This window comes from Cherax quadricarinatus, unplaced genomic scaffold (assembly GCF_038502225.1).
Source record: "Cherax quadricarinatus isolate ZL_2023a unplaced genomic scaffold, ASM3850222v1 Contig150, whole genome shotgun sequence".
In the NCBI taxonomy this organism is placed as follows: Eukaryota; Metazoa; Arthropoda; class Malacostraca; order Decapoda; family Parastacidae; genus Cherax; species Cherax quadricarinatus.
Window position 1 is genome coordinate 87,391 of NW_027195176.1, and position 16,512 is coordinate 103,902.

Genomic DNA, 16,512 nt, shown 5'->3' on the forward strand with positions numbered 1-16,512 from the left:
TTATAAACTAAAAGAGGAGGCAGTTAGGGTAAGATATAAACAGCTATTGGAGGATAGATGGGCTAATGAGAGCATAGGCAATGGGGTCAAAGAGCTATAGGGTAGGTTTAAAAATGAAGTGTTAGAGTGTTCAGCAGAAGTTTGTGGTTACAGGAAAGTGGGTGCGGGAGGGAAGAGGAGCGATTGGTGGAATGGTGATGTAAAAATAGTAGTAAGGGAGAAAAAGTTAGCATATGAGAAGTTTTTACAAAGTAGAAGTGATGCAAGGAGGGAAGAGTATATGGAGAAAAAGAGAGAGGTTAAGAGAGTGGTGAAGCAATGTAAAAAGAGAGCAAATGAGAGAGTGGGTGAGATGTTATCAACAAATTTTGTTGAAAATAAGAAAAAGTTTTGGAGTGAGATTAACAAGTTAAGGAAGCCTAGAGAACAAATGGATTTGTCAGTTAAAAATAGGAGAGGAAAGTTATTAAATGGAGAGTTAGAGGTATTGGGAAGATGGAAGGAATATTTTGAGGAATTGTTAAATGTTGATGACGATAGGGAAGCTGTGATTTCGTGTACAGGGCAAGGAGGAACAACATCTTGTAGGAGTGAGGAAGAGCCAGTTGTGAGTGTGGAGGAAGTTCGTGAGGCAGTAGGTAAAATGAAAGGGGGTAAGGCAGCCGGGATTGATGGGATAAAGATAGAAATGTTAAAAGCAGGTGGGGATATAGTTTTGGAGTGGTTGGTGCAATTATTTAATAAATGTATGGAAGAGCGTAAGGTACCTAGGGATTGGCAGAGAGCATGCATAGTTCCTTTGTATAAAGGTAAAGGGGACAAAAGAGAGTGCAAAAATTATAGGGGAATAAGTCTGTTGAGTATACCTGGTAAAGTGTATGGTAGAGTTATTATTGAAAGAATTAAGAGTAAGACGGAGAATAGGATAGCAGATGAACAAGGAGGCTTTAGGAAAGGTAGGGGGTGTGTGGACCAGGTGTTCACAGTGAAACATAAAAGTGAACAGTATTTAGATAAGGCTAAAGAGGTTTTTGTGGCATTTATGGATTTGGAAAAGGCGTATGACAGGGTGGATAGGGGGGCAATGTGGCAGATGTTGCAGGTGTATGGTGTAGGAGGTAGGTTACTGAAAGCAGTGAAGAGTTTTTATGAGGATAGTGAGGCTCAAGTTAGAGTATGTAGGAGAGCGGGAGATTATTTCCCAGTAAAAGTAGGCCTTAGACAAGAATGTGTGATGTCACCATGGTTGTTTAATATATTTATAGATGGGGTTGTAAAAGAAGTAAATGTGAGGGTCTTGGCAAGAGGCGTGGAGTTAAAAGATAAAGAATCACACATAAAGTGGGAGTTGTCACAGTCGCTCTTTGCTGATGACACTGGCTTTGGGGAGATTCTGAAGAGAAGTTGCAGAGGTTGGTGGATGAATTTGGTAGGGTATGCAAAAGAAGAAAACTAAAAGTGAATACAGGAAAGAGTAAGGTTATGAGGATAACAAAAAGATTAGGTGTGATGAATGGTTTGAAAAACCGACAAGTTGAAGATTCAGACACTTTATCGCAAATTTTACAAGGAATCTTATAGACACATCCATCACATCACATAGACACATTCCTCGCATCAAGTTAGAGTCAACCAGCCTTATTCAACTAAAAATATGTTGGTTCTCCCTTACTATGAAAACTTGGTTGATATGCCTTCTCTTTTTAAGACTTTTAATATTAAAGTTGTATTCAAAAATCTTGATACAGTAAAAAAAACTTTTGATAAAGAATTCCCCCCAAAATGCTGATGGATGTGTCTATAAGATTCCTTGTAAAATTTGCGATAAAGTTTATTACGGTCAAACTGGTAAAAATCTCGAACTAAGATTAAAACAACATAAATATAGCATTAGAACTGGACAAGATTCCAATGCTCTATTTATTCATGTAAGAGATTTTAACCATCCAATTGATTTTCAAAAAGTTGAGAAAGTAGTATCAAGCAAGTCCATGGTCGACAGGAATATAATTGAATCTTGTTTCATAAAAAAAATATTTGACAATAATATGAATATTTCCTTTGGTTTATATAAATTAGATCCATTTATAATTAATAGAATTTGGGAAGAATTTAATAATACACTGGACAAATAATAATTTTTAAATTTTCTTGGGTAGAATAGTTTGTGGGTGAGTTGTGCAAAGGACCTATCCAAGTTGGGTCGGCGCGAGTCACGTGTTTAACCGTTGTGGGATCTGATAGTGAGGTGCTGGCCAGACCCCTTATATAGCTTCCTTGGATGCTTTACTTTCATAGTTCCTTGAAAATGTGAGTAGTCACGAAAGCGCTTGGAATTTCGCTATTCTTTCAGAGTGGTTGTTTTGCATTTTTTTTTTTTTTATTATTATTATCACACTGGCCGATTCCCACCAAGGCAGGGTGGCCCAAAAAAGAAAAACTTTCACCATCATTCACTCCATCACTGTCTTGCCAGAAGGGTGCTTTACACAACAGTATTAAAAACCATTTGTCTCCATTCACTCCTATCAAACACGCTCACGCATGCCTGCTGGAAGTCAAAGCCCCTTGCACACAAAACCTCCTTTATCCCCTCCCTCCAACCTTTCCTAGGCCGACCCCTACCCCGCCTTCCTTCCACTACAGACTGATACACTCTTGAAGTTATTCTGTTTCGCTCCATTCTCTCCACATGTCCGAACCACCTCAACAACCCTTCCTCAGCCCTCTGGACAACAGTTTTGGTAAACGCGCACCTCTTCCTAACTTCCAAACTACGAATTCTCTGCATTATATTCACACAACACATTGCTCTCAGACATGACATCTCCACTGCCTCCAGCCTTCTCCTCGCTGCAACATTCATCACCCATGCTTCACACCCATATAAGAGCGTTGGTAAAACTATACTCTCATACATTCCCCTCTTTGCCTCCAAGGACAAAGTTCTTTGTCTCCACAGACTCCTACGTGCATCACTCACCCTTTTCCCCTCATCAATTCTATGATTCACCTCATCTTTCATAGACTCATCCGCTGACACATCCACTCCCAAATATCTGAATACATTCACCTCCTCCATACTCTCTCCCTCCAATCTGATATCCAATCTTTCATCACCTAATCTTTTTGTTATCCTCATAACCTTACTCTTTCCTGTATTCACTTTCAATTTTCTTCTTTTGCACACCCTACCAAATTCATCCACCAATCTCTGCAACTTCTCTTCAGAATCTCCCAAGAGCACAGTGTCATCAGCAAAGAGCAACTGTGACAACTCCCACTTTATGTGTGATTCTTTATCTTTTAACTCCACGCCTCTTGCCAAGACCCTCGCATTTACTTCTCTTACAACCCCATCTATAAATATATTAAACAACCACGGTGACATCACACATCCTTGTCTAAGGCCTACTTTTACTGGGAAATAATTTCCCTCTTTCCTACATACTCTAACTTGAGCCTCACTATCCTCGTAAAAACTCTTCACTGCTTTCAGTAACCTACCTCCTACACCATACACCTGCAACATCTGCCACATTGCCCCCCTATCCACCCTGTCATATGCCTTTTCCAAATCCATAAATGCCACAAAGACTTCTTTAGCCTTATCTAAATACTGTTCACTTATATGTTTCACTGTAAACACCTGGTCCACACACCCCCTACCTTTCCTAAAGCCTCCTTGTTCATCTGCTATCCTATTCTCCGTCTTACTCTTAATTCTTTCAATAATAACTCTACCACACACTTTGCCAGGTATACTCAACAGACTTATCCCCCTAAAATTTTTGCACTTTCTTTTATCCCCTTTGCCTTTATACAAAGGAACTATGCATGCTCTCTGCCAATCCCTAGGTACCTTACCCTCTTCCATACATTTATTAAATAATTGCACCAACCACTCCAAAACTATATCCCCACCTGCTTTTAACATTTCTATCTTTATCCCATCAATCCCGGCTACCTTACCCCCTTTCATTTTACCTACTGCCTCACGAACTTCCCCCACACTCACAACTGGCTCTTCCTCACTCCTAGAAGATGTTATTCCTCCTTGCCCTATACACGAAATCACAGCTTCCCTATCTTCATCAACATTTAACAATTCCTCAAAATATTCCCTCCATCTTCCCAATACCTCTAACTCTCCATTTAATAACTCTCCTCTCCTATTTTTAACTGACAAATCCATTTGTTCTCTAGGCTTTCTTAACTTGTTAATCTCACTCCAAAACTTTTTCTTATTTTCAACAAAATTTGTTGATAACACCTCACCCACTCTCTCATTTGCTCTCTTTTTACATTGCTTCACCACTCTCTCAACCTCTCTCTTTTTCTCCATATACTCTTCCCTCCTTGCATCACTTCTACTTTGTAAAAACTTCTCATATGCTAACTTTTTCTCCCTTACTACTCTCTTCACATCATCATTCCACCAATCGCTCCTCTTCCCTCCCGCACCCACTTTCCTGTAACCACAAACTTCTGCTGAACACTCCAACACTACATTTTTAAACCTACCCTATAGCTCTTTGACCCCATTGCCTATGCTCTCATTAGCCCATCTATCCTCCAATAGCTGTTTATATCTTACCCTAACTGCCTCCTCTTTTAGTTTATAAACCTTCACCTCTCTCTTCCCTGATGCTTCTATTCTCCTTGTATCCCATCTACCTTTTACTCTCAGTGTAGCTAAAACTAGAAAGTGATCTGATATATCTGTGGCCCCTCTATAAACATGTACATCCTGAAGTCTACTCAACAGTCTTTTATCTACCAATACATAATCCAACAAACTACATACTGTCATTTCGCCCTACATCATATCTTGTATACTTATTTATCCTCTTTTTCTTAAAATATGTATTACCTATAACTGAACCCCTTTCTATACAAAGTTCAATCAAAGGGCTCCCATTATCATTTACACCTGGCACCCCAAACTTACCTACCACACCCTCTTACCTACCACACCTGCATATATATATACATATATATATATATATATATCTAGGTAGTAGGTTGGTAGTCAGCAACCGCCCAGGGAAGTACTACCGTCCTGCCAAGTGAGTGTAAAACGAAAGCCTGTAATTGTTTTACATGATGGTAGGATTGCTGGTGTCCTTTTTTCTGTCTCATGAACATGCAAGATTTCAGGTACGTCTTGCTACTCCTACTTACACTTAGGTCACACTACACATACATCTACAAGCATATATATACACACCCCTCTGGGTTTTCTTCTATTTTCTTTCTAGTTCTTATTCTTGTTTATTTCCCCTTATCTCCATGGGGAAGTGGAACAGAATTCTTCCTCCGTAAGCCATGCGTGTTGTAAGAGGCGACTAAAATGCCGGGAGCAAGGGGCTAGTAACCTCTTTTCCAGTATATATTACTAAATGTAAAAGGAGAAACTTTCGTTTTCCTTTTGGGCCACCCCGCCTCGGTGGGATACAGCCGGTGTGTTGAAAGAAAGAAAGATATATATATATATATATATATATAAATATATATATATATATATATATATATATATATATAAATATATATATATATATATATATATATATGGGAGCAAGGGGCTAGTAACCCCTTCTCCTGTATATGTTACTAAATGTGAAAGGAGAAACTTTTGTTTTTCTTTTTGGGCCACCCTGCCTCGGTGGGGATACGGCCGGTGTGTTGAAAGAAAGAAAGATATATATATATATATATATATATATATATATATATATATATATATATATATATATATATATATATATATATACAGGAGGGCCCCACTTATATGGCAGGTTAGGTTCCAGGCTACCGCCGTAAAGCGGAAACCGCCGTAAAGTGGAACACCCTTTTTCTCCACTTATAAATGCATACAAACACTAGATAACAAGTTTACACTAACATATATTAAGTTAGCAATAGAACCAGGCATCAAAAAACAATAAAAAAGTACAATACACACATAGTGCACTCATTACTTACCTTAAAATATTTATAGTCTTAATCTAGGGTGAGACAAGTAGTATTTATTGTAAGAAATCAAGTGTGGTATGTATGGTAATAGCCAGGCTACCTTACCAGGCCACCCCACCCACACATACTATTCTATGATATTTAAGCATCCCAGAGCGATAAAATGTATATACAGTTCACTCATTACTTACCTTAAAATATTTGTAGTCTTAATGTAGGGTCAGGAGTAAGTAAATGAGATAAAACAAATAAATGAGAGAGAGAAAGAATGAGTACATGAGAGGGGACAGGCGCAGAGTTATGTAAACAAACCAGGCGAACGTAAGTTTTGTAAACAAACGAAGTGTACACGTCTGGTTTGTGTACAAGTTACATTGTGTACAGGTTGTCTCTACATTGATACGGTAGAATTAATAAAGAAGAACACTCCCATTCTCATGTAACATCATTTTGAGAAGAAATGAAGCTCTGAGTGAAGGCAATGGAAATAAGTCACACTGACTTTTTTGGGTTATCCTAGGTTCTCTACACGTATGTTGTTATGTATGATAATCTATGTAACTGTATTTGTGTATACCTGAATAAACTTACATACATACGAAAGGAATAATCTTCTACAGTTACCCCCAGTAACACATTTTCTCTTATGCTAGATTAGAGAAAATGTTATTCTTGCCATCACTTGTACAAGTTATGTGGCTCCCACATCTTATATTTATGTTTATTTATTCTATTGTGGGGTGTATTTATCATCTTATTATGTTATGTATCGTGTTTATTATATAATTTTGAAAAAAAATATCATGGATGGATTAATGAAAATGTGTATATTAACGTAATATACGACATTTAATGAGACTCGGTGAGTATTGTTATTATTATTATCATTTCTAATATGGCGTCACTTGTGCAAGTCGTCTGCTACCACATCTCACATTTATGTTTATTTATTCTACTGTGGGGTGTATTTATCTTATTTATATGTTATGCATCGTGTTTATTATATAATTTTGAAAAAATATCATGGATGGATTAATGAAAATGTGTATATTAACGTAATATACGACATTTAAATGACTCGATGATTATTATTATCATTACTAATATGACGTCTGAAGACATAAGACACTTACCAATTTTAATGTGTACCTGCATGCCAGCACAGTATGTAAGTTTATTTAGGTACAGGTATACATAAGTATAATTATCAGAGTATATATAAAATATGAAATAACTTTTAAAAACATTTGAAATTTTGGAGTTTCCAGACAAAACGGAGAGACTTAGTGCTTACTGAGCTCATGGAGAATGTAAACAAACAGGGTGGGGCACGGTGACCGTATTAGAAAGTCAGGTGGGGGGAGCCGTATAGCGAGTTTTGGTCATAATTTGAAATGTCCATATTAGCAGAACGCCGTAAAGTGAAACGCCGTAAAGCGGGGCCTTCCTGTATATATATATATATATGTATATATATATATATATATATATATATATATATATATATATATATATATATATATATATATATATATATATATATATATATATACACATACACACATACATACATACATACATACATACATACATACATACATACACACACATTTATATAAGAAGGTCCCTTGATCCTCAGAAAAGAGAGTAAATGTACTTCAGGAACAACTGAAGATTCTCCTCAGAGCTGTTTGAAAATTTCCCATTCCTACCACCCCCTATATTCTATGTGAACTTTATTCATAAACAGAACACATCAACAAAGATACAATGGGAATTAGAACAATATAAGCAAAATCTTAGAGCCTACATATCAAATACTTCATCCAGCTCCCCACAAGTGGGCCGTGTATTCAGAATGATGCAGGCATTTTCTTTCTGGATTGCAACACTGACTCTCTGAAAGAGGAAGCTGGCCACTCTGTGAACCTCTGTGATGAGTTTTTAACCCAACTCTCTGAGAAATTTTAGAGCACACTTGCCCCATGCTCCAAGTGTCTCCAACCCTATTGGGATGAAGTTACAGCAAGGTGGCAGCCTTCCATATTTGTGGACCTTCTGGGTCTCCCTGAAACTGGCAGCTCCACTCCGTTCTGCTTCAGAGTATGCCAAGTAGGTGTCTGCCAACATAGAGGCACAGGTATAGTCCCATGCAATCTGTTTACCATCCTTCCAGGGTAGCATAATAACTCCACCTGGTCACTTTTGACTTCCGCCATACTTCATTACTTGGAGTTCCCGTTCAGCTGGGCAACGGGCTGTGGCGAGACTTCTCTTGATGATGTTGTTGACCTCCTCATGTCTAGTATACTTCTCTTCTGATGTATGACACACAAGACCACGTAGTCCGTATTGATCAGCTGACACTCTGCCGCTAATTGACCTGTATTCGGCGAATATGGAGGTGGCAAGGTTAAGAGCAACACCAATTCGAATAGCTTGTGGGTCGAGGCGAGTGCCCAAGGAGGAGTTGGGAACAGCTAAAAGGAGTGTGTGAGTGTATCTGTATTGGCGTGAGTGATAAGTTGTGTAATGTTGTCTGCATAGGCTAGAGTTGATGGAATTGTCGTATACAGGTGTTGGAATGTTGGTAGTGTATAAAATGTAGAGGGTAGGGGAGAGGACAGATCCCTGGGATACTCGAGCATTTAGTGTGAAGTAGTCAGAGTAACAGCCTTGGAATTTGATTCTCATGGTGCGGCCTTCTAGAAAGTTGCAGAGGAGTTTACGAGTAGTGAGAGGCAGGTTAAAGTTAGTGCAGAGTTTGTGTTTGAGCCCTTAATGCCAGATAGTGTCAAAAGCTTTTTCAATGTCTTTTGCAACCAGGGCTGTCCTGTTTCTTTGTTTTGTGTTTATGTGGATGTAGTTGAGAATGATGTTAATGGCATCCTGTGTGGATCTGTGTGTTCTGAAGCCAAACTGGCCATCAGGTATCATGCAGGTATCTGCAAAGGCGATGGTTGATGAGTTTTTCAAAAAGTTTTCCTAAAGTTTCGAGGAGGCTGATAGGGCGATAGTTTCTAGGGTCAGAATGGTCTTCTTTGGGTTTAGGAAGGAGGATAGCAGTAGCAGCTTTGAAGAGGACAGGAAAGTATCCATAGGCAAGGGAGGCATTGAGGTTTGTGTAGGCAGTAATGATAGAGTCAGGAAGGTGTTTTAAGATAATAAGGTTTAGGCCAGAGGCACCAGGAGCCTTGGGAGGAAGGTGTCTGAGGAGAGTTTTAATGTCTGTGATGGTGACAGGAGTGTCGAATTCTTGGGAGGAGGTATGAGAGTCCAGATGGATGTGGCTGTCTGGTGTTGTTTCATGTGTGTGTGTAGTGTTTCAGTGTTCTATGTTCTGATTGTGTTGAATAGCATTAGGGTGGGGTGGGTGAGAGTGGAAGATGTTCTCCCAGATGTTTTTGAAGATGTTAGTAGCAGCCTATAAGTCTGAGATGTGTGTGTTGTTGTGGGCGATGTGTTTGAATTTGTTGGTGGGAGTTGTGCCTCTGATTTTTTATAAAGTTCCAGAAGGCTGTGGTGTCTTTAATATGCTGTTTGTCCACTTGTAGTATGAGCTGTGACCAGTGATTGTTGTGGTCTTGGTCTAGACTGTGTAGAATGTTGTTTCTGAGGTAAGTGAGATCTAATCGGACTTCATTAAATGTGTGTGTGTTGTAGAGGAAGTGGTTGTGGTAGCAATTAATTAGTCTTCTTGGTCTGATTGAGGGTTTGAAGGAATAACGAGTGGTGTGAGTTTTCTTTGGTATTGCGGTGTTGGCTGCTTGTGTAATGGTGTCCTGGATGAGATCAAGTTGAGTGTCAATGTCAGAGATAGGTCTGTTCTTAAAGTCATAAGTGAAGTTAGTATTGTATATGTGTTGTTTGAAAGCATCCCAGTCAGCATTCTTGTAGGAGAAGGAAGGTGTGGCTGGGATGAGGATAGGGTTGGAGGAGATGTGTAATATGACTGGGATGTGATCAGAACCTATAATAGGGCCAGGTGAGATGTAGTACTGAAAGAGAGAGCTGGCTCGGTTTGCCAGAATGATGTCGGGTTTGCCTTGGCCCATATTGTTGTAGAAGGTGTTGAAGCTTGGACAGAGATGAATTAGTTGTTTATGGTTTGTGAAGTTGAGTAACTGGTGACCAAGTTGGTTGTTACTGGTGTGATGAAAGGTGGTGTTTTTGGCATTCATGTCAGCTAGTAGGTATGTTGGTGTGTTGGTGCAGTTGAAGACTAAGGAAAGGTTGTGTATGTTGAGAATAGTGTTTGGGCGAGCATAGGTGGTGAAAAAGATAAAGGGGCCAAGGTGGGTGTGTATTCTGACTGCAAGACAGTGTTGGTGAATAAAAGGGATTGGGAGAAATTCGTGTTTTATGTTGGATTTGACAAGGATGGCAACCCCATCGTGGGGATCATAGGGGGACTGTAGTGCAGTATAACCATAATGGCGGATACAATGAGGGGCTTTGAGGCAGGTACTGTTTAGCAAAACAATATCTGGCCTCTCTGCTTCAAGGAGCTCAGCCAGTAGGTGTCTAATTGTAAAGTAATAATGTACTTTGAACTGAATCACCTTAAACATGATTTAATAGTTTCATCATAGAAAAGTTAATGTCGGGGAAGGAGTTTAGATTGAAGCTCATGATAGCGGTGCCATCAGTAGAAGTGTGTTTGTAGGTGTTACAGACCCGTTTCCTGGAAAGGGAGGAAGAGAGGGATCTAGTTTTATGTTCCTTGATCTGTCTGTCAGAAGTTGGGGTAGGTTTAGGTTGAGTGGATTTTTTCTGGAGGAGGTGGAGTCGAACCTGGATGAAGTCTTGGTTGTGGTGGAGGAGGAGTGGGCAAAGTGGAAGCTTTGGTTAGGGATGAGGAAGTGGGTAATGAGGTGGGGGGAGGGGTGGTCATAATAGCAGCAGTAGGGGTGTTGATGGGAGGGGTAGGGGAGGAGGAGAGCTGGTGGGTGTAGTAAGTGGGGGGTGGGAGAGAGGGAGGAAAGAGAGGTTATAGAGGGCTTAAAAGAGAAGCAGGAATGAGAGATAATTAGAGAGGGAAGATTTCAGACAAGATTAGGTTAAGAGCATGTGAGTAGTCTGATTGGTAAGCTTGAGAGATTACCATCGCAGAGTGGGCAGCAGTGGCGAGTTGACAGTTAGTTTTCTAGTCTAGTGTGGGTGTAGGCGTAGAAGGAGAGGTGCTAGTAGTCTGTGTGTTGGTGTTCAATGTGTGTAGAGTAGAAGAGGTAGACCAAGTGCGTGGAGTAACCCAGGCATTGGGGGTAGGGGAGGGAGGTATGGTTGGGGACGAAGGTGCAAGGAAGGAGTTGAGAAGGGAGGGAGGTTGGCTTGCTCTGAGGGAGGAGAGAATGTCTTTTCTAGAGGGGCAGGAATTTGCAACTGCAGTGTGTAACCTACTGCAGTTAGAACATTTAAGGGGGAGGTTGCAAGTATTCCAGAAAGGGCCAGTTGCTGAACATCTGGAGCTGATATGTGTGGTTGTGCATGTGTTTTTGTCATGGCTGAATTTGTAGCATTTAAGACATTGTGTGATGGGGTGGAAGTTCAGAGTGAAGAGAGCATTTTGGAGGAATGCGGATGGTCTTGGCAAGGATTCCTTGATTGAAGAGTGTCTGTCAGGCAGTGAGGAGAGAATAGTCTACGTGTTTTGCAATGACTGTGCATCTGGCACGGTGCTCAGGAGTCCAAATAGTAGTGAAGCTGGCATTTAGAAGTTTTGTCTGGGCGCGGTTGAGGTGTACGTTTCATAGGAATATCTGTCAAGAAAGAGTTTGAAGCCTGAGTTAGTTTTAAAGATTTTCAGTTGAGGTGTACCAGTGATCTGGTACAATAAATTTCCAGGACAGACAGTGGCATGATCAGAATTAGAGTATTTGAGGCTTAGAGATAAAGAATTGGGTTTGGAAGAGGCAGAGGCAGGATAGGCCTTAGAGGCAAGAGTGGGCAGTAGCGAGGGAGTGGTAGGGGGAGGGAGGTGGAAGACATTGAAGGCATCATAAAGATAAATAATCAGTAGTGGCGGCCAAATCTGTGAGAGTACTCAGCTAGGTAAGTACATGTGAAGTAGACACACATACTTGCCAGGCTATTACTTTTAAGTTTTCTTGTGGAGTCCATCACTGGAGGTGCAGGACACTGAGGAGGTAAGTTATAGCTTGATGGATCACTGTATGCCCTGAATGGTGAGGAGAGGCAACACTGGCTATGAACGACAAGGAGAGGCAACACTGGCTGCTGTGAGCGGTGAAGAGAGGCAACACTAGCTGTACGGCATGCAGACTACACATACAGGCTGAGTGGAGACTTCAGACAGCAACAGGAGTGCTGAGGGAGGCTTACTGTCCTTGGGTAGGCAGCCACTGATGCATCAATCCTGATGGTGAACACGAAGGTCCAGTAACCACCACTCTGAGAAAAAGTCACTCCAAACACCGGGTAAATAGAGAAGCGAGATCATTGAGCGATGACCTTCTTCATGGCTACTACAACTAACCCATCCCTTTGGGTAGGGCCTACTTCCACTGGGTAATCCCGCCTACCAGTGACTATGCCCTCGTCAGCTACATGTCCCTATTCACTGACACCTACATAAACGCCAGTCTCCTTGCCTTTGCTCCAAAAATTCTACCACCACAGATCTCTCAACACCAACTACAAGGCTGAGGGACTGATTACCTCATCTTTTGTATATAGTTCTACTGACTTCTAATTATGTCCTAGAATCTGTATTGATAAGGCCACTGGCTGGCGAAACGTTTACAATAAAGATAACCAGATGTTTCACATGTGTCTTAACTTTCATCTTGTCGGTATTTTATACCATTCTTGCACTACATAAATCTTGTCACAGCCTCCACAGGGTACAGCGTAAACCCCTGCATTGACTGGTTTGTGGTGCTTGGATTTTGTCCTGGTTAGATCCTTTATTGAAGTGCTGGAAGCAGCGGCGAAAGTACTTTAGAAACGTTCAATGTAACCTGGCTGTTAGGAAGAATTATAACTTTGTTAGGAGTGGTGTTGGTGCGTGGAGAATTAATGATCTGAAGAGCTCTTTTCTTTCAATCTTTAATGACAAAGGTCCAACACCACTCCTAACAAAGTTATAATTCTTCCCAACATACAATCAAACCGAGCCACGGGGGTGTTGACCCCCAAAACCCTCTCCAGGTAATCCTACAAACAACATGACCCTAGCAAACTAGGCTTGCTTCGTGTTGCAAGGACATAAGATAGTGTGGTTTCCTCAGAGCTAATTTCATTCTACTTCCCATTTGGTATACTAGCCTCCACAAGCAGTACACATATTATTGTAACCATGAACAATTGGTATTTAATCAATAACAAACTGCAGCTAGCTGGAGAATCAAACCTATGTTGTTTTAGCCCGCCTTGTGGGAAGAGCGAAAATTCACGATGCCCTAAACCACTGGCCCATACAATACTGTAAACAACATGAGCCTAGCTTGTTTCTGCGTGGTGCATTGATACAAAAATCGCTTGAGAGGTAAGAACATACAGGAGGAGATTGACATAGCTTGACTCCATGCTTGAGACTGACTGACGTGCCCAGGCTGGGAAAGAAACATGGCTTGTGAACCAGGCTGCCCAGCTTATGTGGCATTTGTGGCTGAGTGAATAAGAGCACTGCCTGGGAATCTTGACCTTCTCAGTAGCAGCATCGAGTCCTGCTGACTGCAATCTTTCTCGATATATCTATCTATCTGTACATCTTCAGCAGCCTACAATGTTGCAGAAACATTTCTCTGAACAATACTACTTGGTCTTTCTTCTCATTTCTGTAGCAGTGCAAGCTGGTAATGATGTGTTGATTGCAACACAAAAGGCCTAGAGGTTTTAATCATCCCACCCTGGGTGTATATATGCTATGAATCATGTATACATACCTGGAGGAAGATTCTTGGCAGGCTGGTGGTAGTGGAAGTAATACACAACTAGGAGAACCAGGACCAGCAACAGCAACACCTCCACAATCATCTTAACTCGCCTCTGTGACTCTGGAAGTTATAGTAAGTCAGTAAGTTTATTTAGGTATACACAAATACAATTACATAGATTATCATACATAGCGGCATATGTATAAAGATCCTAGGATAACCAAAAAAAGTCAGACAGTGACTTATTTTGTTAGTAATGGAGAAGAACATGTAGTTCAAATGGGGTGTGAGGGTGAATCCTCATGGCTCATTTGGTAGCAGTCTCATCTCACATACTGGAGGACCGGTGTTCAATTCCTTGATGAGTGGAAACATAAAAATCTTAATTTCTGCAGGTACTTGTGCAAAGTATGCAGGCCTAGCTGACATCAATGACATACTACATAGAACGCCCCTTGTTATGCAGAGCATTTTGGGTAACATGTTTCGTAACACTTTATACCCCTGTTCTCCAACAGTAAGTAGGTACCTGGGTGTTACTCACCTTACACCTGCTGCACCTGTTCACCTAGCAGTAAGTAGGTTTCCTGGGTGGCTAACCCTCCCTACCTAGGGTTATCCTGGGTGGAAAACCATCAATACCCTGGGTTATTCTGAATGGCTAACCCTACCTGCCCAGGGTTATCCTGGGTGGCAAACCCTCCCTACCCTGGGTTATTCTTTGTGGTTAACCCTCTCTACCCCAGATTATCATGAGTGGTTAACTCTCTCTACCCCAGATTATCATGTGTAGCTAACACTCTATACCCTGGATTATCATGTGAGGCTAACACTCTCTACCCTGGATTATTATGTGTGGCTAATATTCTCTACCCCAGATTATCGTGTGTGGCTAACACACTCTACCCCAGATTATCATATGCAGCTAACACTCTCTACCATGGATTATCATGTGTGGCTAACACTCTCTACCCTGGATTATCATGTGTGGCTAACACTCTCTACCCTGGATTATCATGTGTGGCTAACACTCTCTACCCTGGATTATCATGTAAGGCTAATACTCTCTACCCTGGATTATCATGTGTGGCTAACACTCTCTACCCTGGATTATCATGTGAGGCTAACACTCTCTACCCTGGATTATCATGTGAGGCTAACACTCTCTACCCTGGATTATCGTGTGTGGCTAACATTCTCTACTCTGGATTATCATGTGAGGCTAACACTCTCTACCCTGGATTATCGTGTGTGGCTAACACTCTCTACCCTGGATTATCATGTGTGGCTAACACTCTCTACCCTGGATTATCATGTGTGGCTAACACTCTCTACCCTGGATTATCATGTGTGGCTAACACTCTCTACCCTGGATTATCATGTGTGGCTAACACTCTCTACCCTGGATTATCATGTGTGGCTAACACTCTCTACCCTGGATTATCATGTGTGGCTAACACTCTCTACCCTGGATTATCATGTGTGGCTAACACTCTCTACCCTGGATTATCATGTGTGGCTAACACTCTCTACCCTGGATTATCATGTGAGGCTAACACTCTCTACCCTGGATTATCATGTGTGGCTAACACTCTCTACCCTGGATTATCATGTGAGGCTAACACTCTCTACCCTGGATTATCATGTGTGGCTAACACTCTCTACCCTGGATTATCATATGAGGCTAACACTCTCTACCCTGGATTATCATGTGTGGCTAACACTCTCTACCCTGGATTATCATGTGAGGCTAACACTCTATACCCTGGATTATCATGTGAGGCTAACACTCTCTACCCTGGATTATCATGTATGGCTAACATTCTCTACCCTGGATTATCATGTATGGTTAGCACTCTCTACCCTGGATTATCGTGTGTGGCCAACACTCTACCCTGGATTATCATGTGTGGCTAACACTCTCTACCCTGGATTATCATGTGAGGCTAACACTCTCTACCCTGGATTATCATGTATGGTTAACATTCTCTACCCTGGATTATCATGTGTGGCCAACACTCTACCCTGGATTATCGTGTGTGGCTAACATTCTCTATCCTGGATTTCGTGTGAGGCTAACATTCTCTATCCTGGATTATCATGTGTGTTTAACACTCTCAGTTATAAATTGTCAAGATATCTTATTAATGAAAATAAGATACCAGATATACTAAGCAAATTTCTTAAATTTGCTTGTAACAGATAAGTGAACTAGATATGTGCTAGATATGTAGATATAAATCCATATGTATTCCTGTTAACCCTTTGGGGCCTAGTTCCTAGGCCTTTTGTGTATCCATATGCTCTCGCGCTACCGTCCACAGGATGGATATGAGGTGCACAATAAACTAGCCACTTCGGTGGCAAAATCTAAAAATCTAAAAAAAAGTTATAAATTGGAACAAAATCTTTTTTATCTTATGAATTAAATATATACAACTATTGGGTATCTTTATTGATGAATCAGACTCATTTGCAACACTTGGTTATCTTTATTATTTTGTTGGTATTGTTTACTATCAATATATTGATGGTTTTTTTACCTAATTACATAATGCAACATTATAATATTTCATGGAAGGGTACCGTATTTTGCAGCTTATTAGACGCACGTTTTTTCCCATAAACTCTCTTCAAA

General features: G+C 40.8%; 1 protein-coding gene across 2 annotated transcripts in view; it reads right to left on the reverse strand.

Moving 5' to 3' along the window:
• Positions 1–16,512, reverse strand: part of LOC128698466 (cytochrome P450 2L1-like) — a 145,017-nt gene that overhangs the window by 74,304 nt on the left and 54,201 nt on the right. For both annotated transcript variants that reach the window (XM_070080111.1, XM_070080112.1), the window contains exon 2: positions 13,884–13,994. In XM_070080111.1, the coding sequence (XP_069936212.1) occupies positions 13,884–13,974 (91 nt within the window). In that variant the 5' untranslated portion in view covers positions 13,975–13,994. The remainder of the gene's footprint in view (positions 1–13,883; positions 13,995–16,512) is intronic.